The 20,202-nt window shown below is 42.1% G+C and overlaps 1 protein-coding gene across 4 annotated transcripts in view; it reads right to left on the minus strand.

Annotated features, from left to right (window-relative positions):
- The window catches only part of SATB1 (SATB homeobox 1), a 99,698-nt gene that overhangs the window by 52,197 nt on the left and 27,299 nt on the right, over positions 1-20,202 (minus strand). For all 4 annotated transcript variants that reach the window (XM_070797251.1, XM_070797257.1, XM_070797247.1 and 1 more), the window contains exons 3-6: positions 19,989-20,165; positions 19,100-19,226; positions 18,148-18,271; positions 218-329 (exon numbers count right to left, since the gene is read on the minus strand). In XM_070797251.1, coding sequence (XP_070653352.1) covers positions 218-329; positions 18,148-18,271; positions 19,100-19,226; positions 19,989-20,165 — 540 coding nt within the window. The remainder of the gene's footprint in view (positions 1-217; positions 330-18,147; positions 18,272-19,099; positions 19,227-19,988; positions 20,166-20,202) is intronic.

The raw sequence follows: 20,202 nt of genomic DNA on the forward strand, positions 1-20,202 counted from the left end.
ATGTCTGACAACCAAGTCAGTTGGGCTGATTTAAACACAAACATTTATTGAATTTAATTATCTCATTATACTCAGACCCACTCCCCACCCTCCAAGAAACAGTCTAAATCGATCTCTAATTGGGCAATCACAAGGCCTGGCTGCACACGTGACTTGGAGAAACCCCCAAACGACACGCGGCAGTTCGGAGCCACCTCTGCGACGGCGTTCTGCTTACCCATCATATCTTTTGTCTTCTTGAAATGTTTGTACCACCTTCCAAATTCTTGACATTTTGCTGCTGAGACATTTGCATAGTAAGTGCTGTTCACAATGGAGGAGATCATGCTCTGCACGGAGAGGGGGAGAGCAGTTGTGACACACAGTGGAACAAGAGAGAACATGGTCATGATTTCAGCTGTGCAAACTCGTTTTTGTTTGTTAATCCACGGAGGACCCATACGTTTTTGCTTCACACTTTAGCCTAAAGCCGCAACTTCTTCAAAGTCATTAAGTAGATCATCAAACGCTTATTTCAGTAGAAAGCTGCAGCCCACTGAGACTGCTATAAAGCGATCACACCCACAGACTCTGCTCTAGTAGGTATGGGAAATGTCATCTATTCTTGGGCAGACAACTGTCCATGCATCCCAATAAATCCAAATACTTGGAGATGACTTTCTGATTGCAGTTCATAGATAAATGCCTTTGTGGTGTGGTGCCTAAATCTCCATCCTTGCAAGTCCCAGGACGGCCCAGGGACCAGCATCATCCGGAAACTTACTAGAAATGCAGAAGGTTGGGCCCTAAGCTAGGCCAGGGCAATCAGCATCTACATTTTAATCAGATCCCCAGGAGGGCTGCCTGCACATTAAAGTTTGAGAAACACCCCTTACACTGTTTATTCATAGCATTTGGGTTTCAATCGCAGGTAAATTAACACTGTTCCAAGGCTGACTGACCACATTTAAGAAGAAACAAACTATTCACGAAGATCTTCTATCAGAAGAAAAAAAAGCATGCTGCCATCTTATTGCTAGCTTCATATAAAATTTGGGTTTTGAATTTCAAACTGAGTGTAACATTTTTAAGTCTATGCATTTCATGGTGGGTTGTTTCTTGAGGCTACCAGAAACAAAGAAAACAACCTGTCACTTACCCTCATCCCGCGTCTAACGAAAAGTTGTGAGACAGAATCAGCAGTTTAACACAGAAAAATGAAGAAAGAAAGACGATTTTGACGTATTACTGGGTATGTTTTTTTCTTTTTCTTTTTTAAACTCATTTTCAACATGGAAAAGTATTTTCTTCCCTGCCAGTTTTGGTCCTGGTCATTCCAGTGACTTGATCCACAACACTCATATTCTCTAGTAGCGGCTAACTTTATTTCTCCATTGAGTTGTAGGAGTAACTAGACTCTGCAGCACCAATCTGTTCTCCTATATGGAGAAACAAGAGAACTTACCTTTCAGACTTCAGTTGATCCATGACAAACAATTTACAGAAGGCAATTGTTTGGGAGGTGAGACACAGCCAGAAAAGCCAGTTTGGGAACAAAAGTATCTTTCACACCATTATCTTCTTTAAGCTACTTCTAATGTAGAGCCCTTTCGGCTATCACTGATTCTCCTGACACCTCTCATCAGTGTTAATTTTGTAACACGCACACATTCTCGTAACACGTAAATCTAGGGGATCCTTGAAGAACTTCCAGGGAAGGATAAGCTGGAGTTACATTATCGATGTAAAACACGGCTATCCTAAGAGCCACAATGACATTTTTTTGACACTTTCTACTTGATAGTCATTTTCACATTTTATTTCTCTAAAAAGACATTCTTAATGTGCTCGTGATACTCTGCCATTAATTCAGACTAAGAGTGTCCCTCAGTCCAGGGTACAAAAAGATACTTAGCAAGGTTGCCAAAACCAGAGCCAGAAATCTACCTGATCCAGTTAACAATCCATCAGCTTCAATCACAGTTACTCTATTGTTAATGACGGATCAATAAAGTCAACGATAATAAAACGAAGGAGATGGCTGATGGATCACAGTGATTCTGCAAACGGGCGAGAGCCCATGTTCTTCTACTTTGGTCCAATTTTTAAAAAACTATTACTCTTCAATTTAGACGTGCAGGGAGATTCTTAAATGTTAAGGTAATAGTACATGCAAATTTTGCATGTAGCTTATTCTTAATTTTAGAAAGGTACGAAATATTGAAATTTTGCTGAGGTTTTTCACAAACAAGTCCAGGCTACTTGACTTTGCGGATAGTTCTGTGTATGAGACTTGCTCTGGGCTCACACCTACTATCTGACTGGCTGACACTAGACGCAAAGAGGTGTTAAGAAACAGCCTTTACCACAACAAGTTTACCCTCAATTAGGAAGAGACATGTACACAGATCATTTCAATTTAATGTGATTCAGTAGACCCAGAGGAAAATATATGGGGGCGGGGGTGGAGAAAAATATATAATGTGTGGGGAAAAAGAAAAAAATTCTGAAACATTCTCATAAAAGTGGAGCCCATATGTAACAGTGCTATGTAGTTCATTATTATCCATATGTGGAAAATAATATCCATATGTGCGTGATCATCAAAGCTTCCCCCTGCCCTCGTTTAACCCTAAACTGGTATGCACTGTCCTTAAGTGACTTTCTGGATGCTTTCTACTCCGTCAAGTGATGCGTGCTCAGGGAAACTCTGATTAATATAAATATTAGCCTAAGCGAGACATAAATCAAAAGGCTAATCCACAGGTTATGGAGCAGGCCAGAGCAACTTTCTAGATTCTCTTTACGTGCTTTTAGCGGGGCTGGGAAATAGCCCGTAATTCAGGTAACTTGGGGTCACCTCTATTTTTATTGGAACAATATGCAGTGATTTGGACAACCAGATTGCTCAGTCAGCCACTACATGAGACTTTTATTTTTCTTTGTGGTAAAGTCTCTATTGAAGGCTTGGGCATGGCATCTGACTAGGTCTATGAGTTCCAAGGTAGGGAAGAGAGACCTCAGAAAATTGTGAGGCACGTGGCATTTGAAAGATCACATTTGCTGTGTATTTCAAATTTGGACATAAATACCTATTGCTTTGATAATACAAAGAACAGAGTCAAGATGATAATATTTTGCTACAGGGTAAGGCGGGAAAGGGGGCGGGCAGACAAAGACCCATGTTTCTAAGGAGAGAGGCTTGGGCTGCTTCTGTCATTCACAAGGAGATCCTGATTCAAAACGATTACCCTCTAAAAAAGACGACTCACTGACTTGTGAGTCCATACAGGTCTGGGGCTCTCTATTTCTCTCCATCCCAAACGCCTGGCACGAATTATATGCACACTACGTGTTCAGCTGGTAAAGAATCCGCCTGCAATGCAGGAGATCTGGGTTCCATCCCTGGGTTGGGAAGACCCCCTGGAGCAGGGCAAGGCTGCCCACTCCGGTGTTCCTGCCTGGAGAATCCCATGCGCTGTACCTCCGTGGGGTCGCAAAACCCCCTGGAGCAGGGCAAGGCTGCCCACTCCGGTGTTCTGGCCTGGAGAATCCCATGTGCTGTACATCTGTGGGGTCGCAGAGTCGGACACGACTGAGCGATGTGCACTTTTCACGTGTGTGTTTGATGAAGCAGAACCAGCAAACCCACGTGCAGGTCCAGGGTGTGCTGCACGCTGGTCAGGCGACCTTGGCTGAATTAATCAACGACCAGGACCGTCCCCATACTTAATGGGAATGGCAGCAGAAGCCGCCTCACGGGGCTGTTCTGAGAACCCGTTAATTCATTCTGCAAACAACTATGGACCCAGTGTGTGTCTACCACTGGACTAGGTCGCTGAAAACAGGACCTGAGGAGGTGCGTGGACAGACAATGAACAGCATGATGAGTGTGGTGCAATGAACACAGAGCCCGTAACACGCTGAGCATGGAGTTAAGAGAAGTTAATCACTATGACGACCCTCCACCTCCCTTCACATTGGCTTTTATCATATGATCACATTTCAGATCAGCCCAAAGACTATGCTTTAAATAACTCAAGTCTTACATACAATTTTCAAACAAAGCGTTTTTAAGTCAGAGAAATTTTCTTATGAAGAACACACAAGATAAAAATTAATGATCCAATGACCAGTCGGATCGAGGGGTAACCAGAGAAAACCTCAACGGAAAAGAGCATTTCCGTTGGAATGGTCTCAATACTCCAACCTGGTGGTACCTTCTGAAGCTGGCCTGCAGGCCCCACATGGCAGACGACACCAGTAAGACACACAGCTCTCCTCTGACACGTCAGCTCTGCGCCCTCTCCCATCTCTAGCTGCCGCGGCTCACCTAGGGGCTAACTTCAGCAGGAACTGCTGCAAGGCCCTTCCTGACAGCGCAAGCATGCCTTTCTTGGGCACCATGACGGTCTTGTCAAGCTGTTTCTTTCCTGCTAGGCATTGAGCCTCAGGGCTTATCTCCGTATAGCCTGGACCCATCACAGGGCTGGGCACATCGATGGGGATCAATAAAAGGTCACTGACATGGGTCATCTCTGCAGGCTACCAGAAAGCCATCCTCTTTTCTTAAAGGTCAAAGGTTATGGCAGCTTCATTATCAGAGGAATCTTTTCAATCCATCACTTCTGGTTATCCAGCTCCCACCCAGAGCTCTTGGAACTGTTGGCTCTTGAATTTGCAAGAGATCCTGCCCCAGGCTTTTCAAGCTACATCCACACAGATGTCTCAGAAGTCTCAGAGCTTTGGGGCTTGCCTTCTCCCAGATCGCCTAAACAGATCAACAGGAGAGATCTCCCTCTCTCTGTCTCTTTCACAAAGATGTGTATGTGACTTGCCTGGCAAGTCCCATTTGGTGGCCAGCCTGCATAAAGCATCCATGTTCAGAGATGAAAATAACCAGGCTGATCAAACTCCTTTGGTTTAAATCCCAAGTTCAAACGCTACACAGACCCAGAAGAGGCACTGGCTTCCAGTGTCAGGAAATACAGTTTGGGAGTCGGCAGAAATTGGCTGTGGGTCTCCTAACCCCGGTGTGACACAATATTCTCATCCTAGGAGCCAAGTTGTAAGCTTTTCTAAGATCCACAAAGCACGTGTCTGCGCTCCATGAGGAGCTCCAGCTCTTTCTGAGAGTCTGCTCGAGTTCCGATCTGAAAGAATGCCATCTTCACAGAAACCCGGGTTCTCTAGAATGATACCATCTGCCACAGGCTGAGCTTCCTTTTCAGCCAAATACATTATTTATAACCTTTCTAATTGTGAAAAGGTAAGGGTGGAATTTTTCTACCGCCTGGCTTCGATATGGTTAGAACATTCTGAACCTTTGCTCCCAAAGACTGCCGGTCTCTGAATTTGAAAAACAAAAAGCAACCCCCAAACCCACAAGGAATTGGTGGAGGTCACACACATTTCCAAAGTACCCTATCCTTTCAAAGCCCTGCTGGACAGGACAGATACTGGGGGTATGCATTTATAACATTCAGAAACCAAAGCAAGACAAGCTTTCTCTCTCTCCTTGGTCATCTGATAGCCAAGGGAAGAGGTTTGGGAAGAGGTGAGACCTACTGGAAAAAAAGGAAAAAACGGTTCACCAACTGGGGAAAGACAGTGATCTGATTACCCTTAAAATTGCTTTGTTGTGCCTTTAACAACAACAAAAAACCCAGCCCCAAACAATGCTAATCAGGTTATTCAGTCATTTAAACCAGAACTGTTCATGCTTTTCTGCCAAATCAACCAACCACAGCAAAATCTGTTATCTGTGATTGCTCAGCTTCCAGTCAAAGAAACACTTAACCCCCACTATACCAAAAGTTTTCCAAAATACCGTGCTCACTGGAAAGAAAGAGAATGTCATGACATAGCTAGAGGGTAACTGGAGGGCTGGACCCTAAACTTGCACATTAGAATATAACCAACTCCAGTCTTACCGGAAGCCAGCAGCTCCCTAGCTTTCACGTGAGCTCCAGCCAGGCTTCCCCTGCACATTTTTTTTTTTTAAAAACAGGACGGTGATATCATGATCAAAACTTACTAACGACTTGAGGATGGTGTAACCGAGGTGGGAGGAGGCAGCCAGAGCCTCTACAAAACAGTGGGTCCCCACATTTAAAGCTTCCAGGCTCCATCAGCAGAGAGGGCAAAAGCTACAACATCTTATTTACACAATTATCTAAATACGATTAAACAGCTGATGGACAAATATTAAACTGGAAAATGTATAGTCATTTCAGCTTAATGTAATCCTCTTTCTGTAAACACCCAAGATTATTTTTTTCAACCAGAACAGTCCTGACATCTCATAAGCCTAAGGGTGAATAGCAAGAGATTGTTTTTGATAGTTATAAATATTCAAAAGACATGCAGACCATCTGCTTTCATAATACAGGTAAAGCAAGACTGAAATGGGGACTGCTGTATAAAAATGATTCTTTTAACAAAGTCTTCCTCTCCTCGAAAACTATAAAGACAGATGTCAAAAACTGTTTACACAGAGCAATCAGGAGCGTGCAAAATGTAATATTCCTTTTACACTCAGTGCTTGCTAAAGAGATTTTTTTTTCCCCTTTTTCTTCCCATCTGTGTGTTGCAACACATTTCTACAAGTTAAAAACATTTTTTTTCAAACAGAGATCTCATGAATACCCAAAAACATGCTATCTGGTTTCTGAATGCTAATTAATTTCAACTAAGGAATCTGAATATCTTCTTCTGTAGAAAGGAATGTATGTTTTGAATCACAATACTCTAGAGACAGCAAGGGAACTCATCTTGCACAGGTTTAATTCCGTAAGGTGATTGTTCATGGTTCTTACCTTATCGATAATATATATCTAGCCCATCCATGTCTTAAATGAAAGCACATCACTGCTAATGTCTTTGGCACAAAGTCTAAAATAATTGTTTTCTGAAATAAATGTCTGTCGTGTAAAATGTATATGCAGAAACCTTTAACCTCTCAGATGACGCAGAGCAAGGCTTTCGGAAGCTCCGTAGTTAATTTTCAGGCCTAGAACGCTAATCTTGACAGTAACCTTTTTATGTATTGTATTAATGGCACAGAGACATTAAGCACCTTTTTATAATTTTCAATAAAATGAGCATTTACTGAACAATCTGTCAAACTGCTGGCTCTCTCTTCCCTTACATTTTTATTTTTTGAGACGTGTGAACTTCACAGGCCTGGATGGCCCTCCGCTTTCTCCAGGTCCTGTCTGCCTGCGGCCTGAATTTTCACAGCAGATTTTTCGAGGCGTGTGGGAAACTTAAAAAGGTCAAACTCGAACTTCAGATCAAATGACATCAACTCCATACTCAAACACTGTTTTCACAGGGATTCTCAGTCATCGGGGTTTTCTTTTCATCCCAAAGGACATCAAATACTACGGACAAGCTCTAAGAAGCATCGCAGGAGGCAGGGCCATGGGGTGAATCTGCTGAAAAGGCTCAGGTAGGCCCCAGCTGGTGCTGGGGGAGGAGAAGGCGAGGTCTGGACTGGGCTGCAGTTCACGGGGAAGCAAACGGCAGGGTTTCTAAGAGTCCAGTGTGGTTTGTGATGTTAGCTCACGTTCCCCCAAATCCTTCCCTCTGGATCCTCTTCTGCTTTCTAAGCTATGCTCTCGGGAGATACAACCGGGGCATGGCCGGCATCTCGGTTTGTGGAGAAGAGACTGCTGCTGCCGCTAAGTCACTTCAGTCGTGTCCAACCCCGTGCGACCCCACAGACGGCAGCCCACCAGGCTCGTCTGTCCCTGGGATTCTCCAGGCCAGAACACTGGAGTGGGTTGCCATGTCCTTCTCCAGAGAAGAGACTAATCACTTCTAAATTTGACTTAAACTCCAGGTGTCATAGCTATGGCTTTTGCCATCTTGATCAATCTTGGTGCCTGAAAGTGGCCCCTTCACACAAAGTCACCCTTGTATTGTGCTAAAAACAGAAACTGGGTCCAAAGCTCCCGAGGAATACAAAAGGAAGCACTGCGAGAACCCACCCAATTCTGTTTCAATCCTCTCACTGCAGTTCCTAAAGACAAAAATGTCATCGTTTCGAAGCACGGAAATTTTACTTAATGATTTAAATGGGCAGTTCATAATTTTTAAAGGAAATGCTGGTTCATAGTTCATATGACTTTTCTGCATAATTAAAGTAATTTTACATAGGCCCAGATGATATCTTTTGACCAAATTCTCCATGCTTTTTGTATAAGTATCCATTTAGATCTTTCTTACTGTGCTCAAACCTTCTTACTCAAATGAATTGAATATGTTGGCAAAGAGCTTAGATTAGAAAATACTTGTTAAAAACTGTATTATTACAAAAGAGCTTGTAGTATTTCAAATTAGTTGCACATAGAGGCTTAGGCTTGTTCATCTGCAGGATGAAGGGAAATGGACTAGATAACCTGCAAAGTCCCTTCTCACAGCCTGGATACTCTAGGAGACCTCTATGTATTCCCAGACACAGGTCTTACAGGGTCTTCTCCAGCGACTGAAGATGATGCAATTGTAACACACATCATCCATTCACTTTGTAGACATGCACAACTACAGTTTTATTTTTGAGGAATGTTGGAGTCCCTTGGTATCTTGCTTAATAATGTGATTATTAAAAATATACTATTATTAAACACTATGCTACTCCAAATAGAATTTTCACAAGTTTTTCATTAGATAAATCTAAATCTAATGAGTCTTATTTGATTTTACAGTGAAAATTATTTCCCAAGATTCTAAATCTTGAGCACCTGGGATCTTGCTGCTGCTTTCTCTGATGGCCCTTATGTGGTTAAATCTCCCATTCTCTGTGATGAGTAAAATTTCTTGAATCTGTACTTAGAAATAGATACCCAATTTGTATTAAATTCCAGAGGTCCTAAATACAGCATTTTGAAAAACTTCAAGCCCCAGAGTGAAAACAAGAACTAAACTAGCTCAAGCAATCCATTTTTCCAAAGTAAATACTAGAATTAAGTTCTATAACACTTCACAGATTTTTATATTTCTTGTTTCGTTGTATGAATACCTAAAAAGTGGGGAGAAAAGTTAAGTCTGGTTTTCAGCTTCTTACAGGGCCAAGAACTTTCCTTGGGAGTCTCATGAACCCGACGGAAGCTCTTCCCACATACAAACTCCCCCAAAGAGGCTTGGAACTTCGGGGTCTGTACAAACCCTTGGGAGCAGGGCCCATGGGTCCAACTCAGATCTGATCCAATATTTCACAGGAAAGTGAGGGCTAAATCACAGCCTTGGTTTCTGTGTTTTACGAGTTGTTAGCCAAGATCTCCCATGTCTACTAAAGAAAAATAACCCAATGTCACCTCTGGATGAGGTCATAGAGAAAAATCAAAATAATCTAGGCTATCTCTATCAACATTATGAAAAAGCTTCACCATTTAGGAAAATGCCAGATCCTGGTAATCACCTCTTTGGGAGTTATGATGAAGCAGTAAAAATGTGCCGGACAGACTGTTGGTCATGAAACAAGGAGCCCTGTCCGTCCATGGCAGGGGCGTAAGTTCCACGCCGAGCTGGTGCTCCTGCAGGAGGGTGGGCAAGCCGCCCCCCGAGGCCTGCTCTGGAACGGCTGAGCACTTATCTCCACCTGCAGCTCTCCCTGAATTCCAGTGATCCTGGTCCCGCGCACAGCTGACTTTTCACACATCACATGTTTACAGCCTAAATGGAGTCTCCAATGCCAAATGTGGACCCTGGAGTCTCAGCTGATGGAGGGATGCTGCGAGCTAACACAGGGTGGTGCTAAGCGGAGCTTTTCCATTTTGGCAGCATCAGCATCTCGGGCTATAAGTCACTCGATTCTGCTACTGACATTCCCCTCCTTTATACTTTCGTCAATATGAGAAATAGACAAACAAATTGACTAACAGTAAAAAAAGCGTGGATCTCAAATATGAGATGATTGAGACAAAATGAAAACTATCAGTCAGTCTGAAATACATGATTATAAAAGAAACACTTTAAATGTGCACGAAGTAAGTTGTTAATGACTGCGCTTACCAGTGGCGTATAATTAGGTCTTCTATAGCATTTTTTAGATCTCTGGGTCCTGTGTGCCTCCCGTGATTATTCTTCTGCTTACAAACATACAACTTTTGTACGTGTGTTCAAGAACATCGCAGTACAAGCAGAACTATGGGGCAGCTTGGAATATCAGTAGGTTTTCTTAGAGGAAAATGCAGAACTACGTTAAGTAAGCTAAAAAATCAGAAGTAAATGTAGTAGGAAAAAATATTTTGCAAAGTAAGGTATTATAGATAAGATTACAAATAAAATACTACTCATAAAACTATGGACATAGTTTATTGGTTCACAAAATAAATGTGATAAAAACTCTATGAGGTTGTTTTAGTTTCACAAATATTCCTGAGACCCTACTGTGTGCCAGATTCCTGAGTGTGATGATGGATAAAACCAAGTCCCTTTGTGACCAGTGATGGTAGTGTTTTCAGAAATCCTACTCAGTCCACCTACAATCACAGAAAACGTGGAAAGTACCACGGAGAGGGGATGAAGCAGGGTTTGGGCCTTGGATTAGGGTGCAGGGGTGAGGGCAGTTAATGTAATGCCGGGAAAAACACCCAGAGGACAGTCCCCGTGGGACAGCTTTCCCCCACTTACACTTGAAGACACATCAGAACTTTATAATGAGCTCAGGACAGTGCTAAAAGCATTCCTTAAAGGTGAGCATGAGTTATAAAACAGCCCTTTAATTTTTTTCACAAATGAAAAGTTCTTGGTTGTTTCATTAAAAACAATGCTTGCCTCAAAATCTTCTAGGTAGCAACAAAGTCTATGAGACCTACAAGAGTGGTTTCTGAGTTGCAAGTCCCCACGTTGTAGAAAAACAAGGAATGTTAGAGTGTACTTTAGAACTGAGAGCTATTCTAAATGCTCTACAAGTATTAACTTATGCAATTCTCCTAAGAGTCCTGAAAAATTGGTACTATTATCTTGCTACTTTATAGACTTAAAAAAATTGAGGCATGGAGAGCCACTTGCCTAAATTTACAGATCAGTGATGACAGAGCCACGTTCTCAACTCCTATGGAACGAACGCTATTAGTGCACTAATTACATGATGGCAAAGAGCGGTTGCTGATGAAATATATCACTTCCAAAGAGAGTTCCATTAAGAAATAAAAAGAAAATGAGATTACACTCTGTTCTACGTTAACATAACTGAAGAGATTCAATACATTTTGGGAAATACGTCTTGTGACGTTTCATAAAGTTAACACCTGTTCTGGTTAGCTCCACGTTTTTTCATTGCACAGGAATACACTCTGGATTAACAGGAAAACGGGACAAGCCTAGTCTGGATGGTACCAGTGAGGAAATACTGTCTTGTCATCTAGAGAAGAATGTGATTGCAAATGGTGCTCATAATTAAAGCTTTAATCGTTCTTAACTTTCAACACATCATCTGGTTTGCCTCTTTAACCTCTCTGAGTAAACTCAATGAGATTAGCATTTTATGGGAAAATATTGCCATACCAGAGGATAGCTTTTTTGAAAAGGAGAAAGAAAAAGGTGATGACTAAGGTGGATGAAGTTTCAGAGTAAGAATAAGAGGTGGGAAGAAGACTCTTACAGCGAGTCGGCCACCTTCTCTAGGGTGTGGAGCTCTGCAGCCTCCTCCACTGTCCACAACAAACCAGCACCCATAACAACGGTGCACATCAGGACTCAAGACCGGCTTGTATTTCTGGAGCACCCTTTGTTGCAAGGATCCCAGGGTGCTTCACAATCACGGTGAGTTAAAATTAAAACTGAAGCACGGACAATTCCTAATAGGCCCATTTTAAAAATGCTAAACAGAGCAAATAACTTTTAAGTCTAGATTTAAAAGTCCCAACAGCCAGAGCGTTCCTTACTTCAACTGGCATCGGGCCGCAGAGCTGGCTGAAGCGCTCTCCTGGTGCATTCAGGCTCTCTAATGTTTTCTTATATCAGAGCACCTCACGAGCTAGCAGTTTTCAAAGAAAGGGGAAAAAAACTGGGTGCACGTAGAATCTGCTGGTTTTGATTCTTCTGAATTGAGGGTTTCCTGTTTGTGAGTTAGTTTGGGGCCCAAATCTGACATGAAATAAAGCAGGTCTAAAAAGCAAATTCAGATAAAGCCCAACTTGAACTTGAAGTAGTCATTCCAACAAAGGAGCCCTTTAAAACTCGCTCTGTTTGAGTAAGTAAATCCGATTGATTAGCATGATTTTGGTTAACTCTAAAAAATAAAAAAGCAATCAGAAAATCACATGTAATAGACTTTCTCTCAGGCCATGTCTACTCCTAAGCCTTGGCAGTAGTTATTATTCTGCACACCAGAAAAAAATAAGGGAGATGCACTCATGATATGGTAATTTTCCTTGCATTAGTGATTTTGAGGTCAAAGGAAACCTGTTCAGATCTAAAATAAAGCAAAGGTAAATATCTATTAAGTGAAGATGAAGTGCTTACACATTGTTAAAGCACTCTAAATTGGCATGGCTTAACTCTTTTACGTTTTACTACTGTGAGAAGTCAGTGGCCATACAATATTTGAGATCCATCCATTTGAAGTTAGATGCTTTATTAAGTTTGGCTTTTTTGAAAGGTTACAGGGAACAAATATCAAGCTATAAGACAACCTTCACATATCTAAAACAGCTAAAAATGAACCTGACAGATGAGATGCAAAAAGGAAAATTCATAATTTGGAGGACACATCTATCATAGATACTATGGATTACATTATCAACAGAAGAGCTACCTCACTGTCTAATTCGAAAGAAGTACTAGAGTGAAGTCAGAGCTGGTTCAGAAAAGGAGACAGAAGAAAATGACTTGGTGGAAGTTTGCCCATAAAAGACTGGTTTACCATTTCCTTTATGGATCTCGCCATTAATACAACGGCTGAAAGTGGTAATAAAATCCAATTAGTATCAAGTACTTCAGTGCCTGGCAAAGCAGATACTCATAACCTCAGATTTCCATGGGCAGTAGGGTAAAAACTGGGAAAAGTTTTGTAATTTAAAGGAGGAATGGACTTCCTCAAAATGCATGCTATTTAACAGGAAGCATTACAATAGATTTGCAATATTCTGCTAGGAAGGGACAAGCAGAAAATCCTACAAGCCCTGTCTCAAACAGTAAACTTTAGGGCTTGCTCACCGCATCAAGCCAGGGTATGACTAAGGTCTATATTTTCAAAGAAACATGGGAAACTGCCCACTGCTTCCCACGCAAATACCTAACGTTGTCGTGGGGGTCAAAACAAAGGCTCTTAGCTCAGTTATATACTTACTGATTCAGACAGGGTGTGAAGCCAGAAAGAAGTGACTGGCACAGAGCTGTTACAGCCAACCCTTTTGGAACCTTCCAAACGCCACGTTACCCTAGAAGTCAGTCCCCGTGTTCTAAAGCACCCTCCCACGCTCCAAATTAAGGACATGATGGTATTTTTCAAGGGAGTCCATGTAAGAACGGCATAAAGATACAAAAACAAAATACATGTTAAAGAAAAATTCCAGCAGTGAGAATAAATGCAATTGGAAAACTTTCATTATCAGCGCTTCAGATAAATGTAAGTTCTTTTATAAAACATTAAACTAATTGGAGAAAGACTTTTTAAAGCCGTTTTCTCTCCTTCCTTCCTTCCCTTCTCTCCATCCATCTATCCATCCACCCAAGGATAGCTAATTAAGCTCACAGGTCTGGGGATGAATTGCCACCCCCACGCTTCACCCATTCCATAACCATGGGGCGCGCTTCAACATCCCATGCCTCAGGTTCCTTAATTGAAAATGAGGATATAAAACCACCTACCATTTATGGTGACAGGCATGCTCTTGATGCAAAAATACTAAAGGACAGTTACCATTATTTGAACTACTAAGATGTGTTATGCTTATTACTCCACAGGAAAACAGAATGCCTGTCACACAGCAGACTGTCGATACATACTTTTGAATGAATAAATACATGAATAAATTTCATAGGTTAGATGTGCATGTGAAATGCAATATATGAATACTGATGCTGGATGTTCTCTGGAGACAATGTGATTATTGATACTTATTGATTTTTTTTTCAGAAACATCATTCTGGTTCAAAAATTATGAGAAAATACAGAGTGCAGTTAAATATATATATATATATATTTATGTCTCCTAATGAGTAGAGTTTTTTAAATTGGTGCTTTGTATAATACAGACTGAAAATCAGCTGAACACAGGGGTTTATTAATGTCTATGGAAATGATTATCAAGTTTCAGAGAGAGGACCTGGATAAACGCTAAGCTTCAGGAGGGCAAGGTGGTTGGTTTCTTTCTTTCTTTCTTTTGCCAGTACCTTATAAAAAGTCTGAAGCGTTCAGGATCCCTAGATGCTGTCAGGAAAAGGAAAACTAAAAAATCATTTTTCCCCATATTACGTCTAAATGGAACGTTCAAATTTAAATTCGTTTCATGTATCTGTTGCTTGAAAACAAAAATGACAATTCTCACTTTATGGAGAACTCAGGCTTGGAGCTACTCTTCCCAGGTGAGAAATGAAACAGAAAGAACCAGCCCCTTAAAAATACGACAGTGGTGATGTGTGTGCCCGGGGAAGTGGGTGGTGAAAATGCACACGCACCAGATTTAGGTCAGGAACATCTGACCTAAACATTTCTAGAAGGAAGCCACTAGGCTGGCAGAAGTAATAACGGAACTTCTACTCATGACACTTTTAACAAATGAACCTACCCTTGTATCCAATGTCTGTACATTTACCTACTGCTGAAGTTCAATTTTCAAAACTTCAGGGAAAACTAAAATCAAGACGAAATGTTTTGTTGTAAATCAAAATATTTACTTTTTTCAAATCCCAATTTATTGATACCTTCCAAACACATGGTCTCTGAGTTCCTGTGACCTTAAACGTTCTTGTCCCCTCAAGTCAGACTTCAATCTCTCCTCCCCACTTGTGGGTCTGAATACAAAACCCACCTTATCTAAGCACCTCCACTGAAAAAAGCAAGTCTAACAACAAAATGCCCCATCTCAGAGCTCGGAGCTGATGGTTTCTTACACCTTAGAACAGTTTACAGAAGTCATCACATGGTACAAAAAACGTAATAAATGGATGTCAGTCTATCTGGGCAGATGAGAAAAAGCAGCCACAGAAACGAAGGTCTGAGCTATCAATCAAACCACATGCACACTTACGGAATTTCTACAGCTAGAGAAACCTTTGCAGAGATTATCCGAGACATTACTGCAGCCAAAGCTATGCGTCCATTTTAAAGTCAACACTTTAAAACTCAACACTGGGAAAGGACTTCTGGGTCAGTCACCAGCCAGCAAGTTGACTTTAATGTCCAGAGACACTGGCTCTGAAGAGGAGTCTGCGAAGGATGACACATCCCTTCTGAGATTCCGAGCGCAAACTGGGCTTGCCCTTGTCAAGCGTGGGACGGTCCTCCTGGGGGCCAAGGCAGATTGCGGGCTGCCCTCACCTCCCCTCCCATCTCTACTCAGGAATGGGATCCACTGGCCACAGAGTGGGCATGCCGCTCGGTGTATCGCTAAGGCACCCACCAGCCACTTCTAATGCAAAACCAAAGCATTAATACACAGCAAAATGTGCACGCTGCCTGACAGGTTCAGAGTTCTCACAGGAATGAATCAAAACTCCACAGAGAGGGAGAAAGTCTTGGGCGCCCTTTCTTGCTGCCAGGCGCCCTTCTGAACAAGACTGAAGCAGCCCTTATCTGCTGGGCCTCCTTCAGCGCTGCACCTTCAGCTCCGCAGCGCACCGGGGAGGAAACAGCAGCTTTACCCCGTGCGGCACGCATTTGGGGCTGAGGTCTCAGATGCCTGTGCTTCCTCTAACTAACAGCTCCAGACACAAGAGAAAATAAAGAAGCAAATGGAAAATAGTTCATAATTAAAACATTCCGAATTGAGTATCAGATTCATAAATTCAATCTGGAGAAAGAAACAGAAGATGTTGCAGCGGAACAGAAAATAACTCCCTCATTTAGAGCACAAGTTGCCCTTTTTCATAATAATATTAATTTCAAATATTTGCTGCCACTGCTGAACAACATACATCTTTCTTTCCAAATTGTTTTGCAAAAGAAAGGAAGACTGTAATTACAGCTGATGTTGGCCTTACAGCCTGGTCTCGCCTCTGAAGGATGGCAGCGGGGTCCCCAGTCATATAGGCCCACGCGTTCCACTTGAGGCCTCTTTACAGAAATTCATCCCCATCTGACTCCAAAATCCAGTCCTGAATTTTATTTTGTCATTCTGTTTAATGCTGTAATTGTTTTATTCAATTAATTACCCATGATAACATTAAGTAAACTCACAGTTGTATTTGTAAGCTACGGTGAAGGGGGAGTTTATTGGTTGAATGTTGCTGGCATGTAACCATTAGTTCTCACCGCCTGTATCAATAAATACTCAAGCTAGCATCCTCTTCTCCAGCTCACAGGAAATGCCTTGAACCTTTGCCTGAATTCACTTCCCAAATCAATAGGACATTTAGTAACGTGAAGATACGTGAGATTCCTATGCTGGGTCTTTATACTTATTTTAATGCTGAGTTAAAACCTTTATTTCTAGGGGATTTCAAATTTCAAATCCTAGAGACCAACTGACAGATTATCTGGAGTTGTCTGCAAAACCCAAAGTCCCAGAGGTAAGAGTCACCTGCTTCATTATATCACCCTATTGATGTAACTGTGTTTAATTAATTTAAATTATTTTTACTCGATGGTTATAAATTCACATCCTCTCTACTCAAAGAGTGAGATGGAGGACAGGAGGAGATCCATTAAAGTGTCAAAAAGACTTTGATTTTCAAGAAATGGACTTAACATCAGAGAATATTTCACCTGTGGCTACAACTTACTTTACAAGAATATAAAAAGCCATCATTTATTATAAGCTTAATTCATTTGCTTCATTCCTATAACTGCTAACAAATATCAAAGTAAAGCTGATGGACCGTAATGCAGTAAACCTGAAATGCACAGAGTTTTCATGAAAGAAGAGCACGGACGCCCACAAGCTTCCTTCCAAAGGTACCCACGTGTCTTCACGGCCATCACGTCGGAAACACACTTGGAGAAATTCCCTACTGCAGAAATATTTACAGCAGTCACACAATTCACGTTCAAATACCAGACAGACGGGGCACTCAGGCTTACATGCTAACCTTGCATTGAAAGAAAAACGTTAGCAAAAATTTAGTAAAAATCTAGGTAGACCAGCATCTCAAGTATACTCTCCGGTGGCATGACCTTCAGGGGCGGGGCCCCCGGAGAGAGAAGGCATGAGGGCACAGTGACCTCAGGACCACACAAGCAGCGCTAGGGTGGGCTCACAGCGCCCTTTTCTTTTCAATTTAAAATCAACTGCACAGCATCAAAAGCGATGCTCAGCTTTACATCTAGAAACTGAGGGAGTCTCCCACCAGAGTTCTTATTGCCCTCCACCAAAATTCATCCTACAATAATAATAAATCTCCGTCTCGTTTCAAAAACCCCTGACAGTATGCCAGGCATCTCAGAGGAAAACATATGACCCCATGAAAGAAAAAAAAAAAAAAAAAGTGGGTGGGGGGGGGTTGAACCAATGCCTAAAACTGGTGACGGAATCCTGATGAATAATAACTATCTAACCTTCAATTAGAGGGAAGAGACTTGTTTTCTCTGTACTTTTTTTTCTAAATTCTATTTCTTCTTCTTTTTCCTTTGTGTGGTAATGAAGAAAGTACCTAGAAGCTGTTCTGTTCCTTTACTCAGGGAGCATGGTGAGGTTCTGCAAAGTAACACTTCCAGGCGCTTCCTGGCATCTAGGGGTTCCAGGAAGGCACACCACCTTTATTCCCTTAAACACAGGCCCTCAGGACAACGAGGCGGCCAATCTCAGAGCACTCAGAGGAGGGATCTGCAAATGAGCTAGCGCCAAGGTCAGCTGAGTGGGTTTCCCTCCCCTTTCTTTCCCACACTGCTCAGGATGAATCGCGCACACTTCTGAAAGTCACCAGTGGTCAAGTCACTTTGCATTTTGGGGAGATTCTTGCTTCCGATACCACTTGCTTTAGACTATGGCTTCCCATGACTCCTCCAACGAGGCTGCCCTCAATGACTTGTCATTTAGGACCAGTGATGCCCAGTACCTGTGAGAGGGGGCACTCCTTCGCCAAGGAGCTCTGGTTCATATCCTTCAGCAAGTCCTTCAGCGCATTCCTCACGGTCGTGTGGGACCACTGCTCGGGAGGCAGGTCTTCCAGTTTGGGGCAACTATTGGAGACACAGATTAGAAAGGGGATTATGACAAGATTGCATCCCGCTGCAGAACATTCCTTTAAGACAGACAGATTTCATTTTGCGCATCAAACAGATGCATCTGGAGATTGCTCTCGGTCTCCTGATTGTTCCGATTAGTTAATTACTTTATACAACACATCTGCTGTATCGATGCATGAATTATACATCAGCTGCCTGTGGTGGCTATTTTTCCATGTTACTTCTACCTTCCTGCTCTGATGCGCTCGGGAAGACAATTTAAGGTATACTGCTTTCTCAAGAGCCATTGTGAAAAGCACGAACGTGGGAACCGTTTTCCCTTCAGGACTCCGCTCGTACGAATTAAAATGGTTAAAAAAATTATATAACTAAATAAGAGCTCGGCAACAGTGAATAAGGCATTCTTTCACAAAGTGTACACAGATGGCACTGCTCATGATATGCAAAAATATTTTTCTCTTAAGTAAACTTTATGTAAAATGCCTTCTTGCAATGCATCATTTAATTGATTACATAGAAAAAGTCTTGTCTTTCGATAACCTGCACAAGTAGATGCGTTTGGGGGGAACACTGCTTCTAAACGATAGGCTCAAATTAGGAAGATAAAGGAGAAAGGGTGAGGTGACAAATGTCATTGGGGTTAGCCTCTCTGAAATGCAGGGCAAACCACAACTGAAGGCTGGCCAGAGATACTTTGTTGCGATTGGGGTTAGCCTCCCTGAAATGCAGGGCAAATCACAACTGAAGGCTGGCCAGAGATACTTTGTTTCAAACGATCAGGTGAGTAGAACATTCTGCCCTGGAACTGCTTTCCTGACTCACCTGTGTAACTGAATTTTCAATGTGACCACATGATACACATCTTGAAGCATGTCTGCTACTGTAGCATCGGGGGCATCGGTCACGTAAGACAGTGGGACCGGATTCCACTTCCCGACCTGGATCAGCCCTATTCCAGATAAAGAGCGCGCGTCACTGCATGTCTGACCCTTCGGATAACCTACCCAGCGCAAGGCTGCTTTTCATTGCCCCCACCACAAGCAATATTGTTACTTCTGTCTGAATGATTCCCTTCCCTCCAAAGGGCAGGTCAATGAAAATATTCACAGCTTAGTTTTCCAAACTGTGAAATTATGTAAACGACGGTGGGGCTGTTTATTATTTTGGAAATAAAACCCCATCAATAAAACCTAGGCAGAGGCCACATTTTCCTAACTTACAGGAAGTTCTAATAAGACATAGCTGAACCAGTTCTAAATGGCTTTACGATTTAGATAAGATTCTCGATTGCAATGGGAATCAGCATTGAAAAATACTTTACAGCCCATAAAACCATCAGAAACAGAATAAAAGAAACAGAACTAGATATTCAGTCATAAATGCAAATTGACTCTCAACAGTCCATCTGCTCAGATACGCTCCTCACTTCCTTGTGGGTCCTCAGTGGAGCAGATTATTAAGGTCAATAAGCATACTAATGATTCAGCTGAAGTAATTTAAAAAAAAAAACCTACCTCCACATTCCACATGAGCAAAATGTGTGTTAACTAAACCAAACTGAATTAAGCCAATTTTTTAAAGCCACAGTCTAGAAGGAACCCATGTAACACACAGGCTACAGTTCTTTGAATGAGAATATTCAGATGCTTTCTCTGCAAAGTAAACAAAGGATGCCAAGCGATTTCCCCAACCCCGAGGATGCATTATTTACCTTTGGCCTGGGCAGCAGAGCTATGTGAATAACCCAGAGACAGCAAGGCCATTTCTATCAGCTGGTTGAAAAGCATGTCCTTCCTCACCAACACAAACTCTGCATGCTCCTCCTTGCAATCGTATTCAATGGCATTTTCATAATGTTCTACCACGCAGAAAACCGGGAGCATGGTTCCTATCAAGGAGACAGAAGAAAAAGAGACGCAAACCAA

The sequence above is a fragment of the Bos indicus genome, chromosome 1 (genome assembly GCF_029378745.1).
Source record: "Bos indicus isolate NIAB-ARS_2022 breed Sahiwal x Tharparkar chromosome 1, NIAB-ARS_B.indTharparkar_mat_pri_1.0, whole genome shotgun sequence".
Classification (NCBI taxonomy): domain Eukaryota; kingdom Metazoa; phylum Chordata; class Mammalia; order Artiodactyla; family Bovidae; genus Bos; species Bos indicus.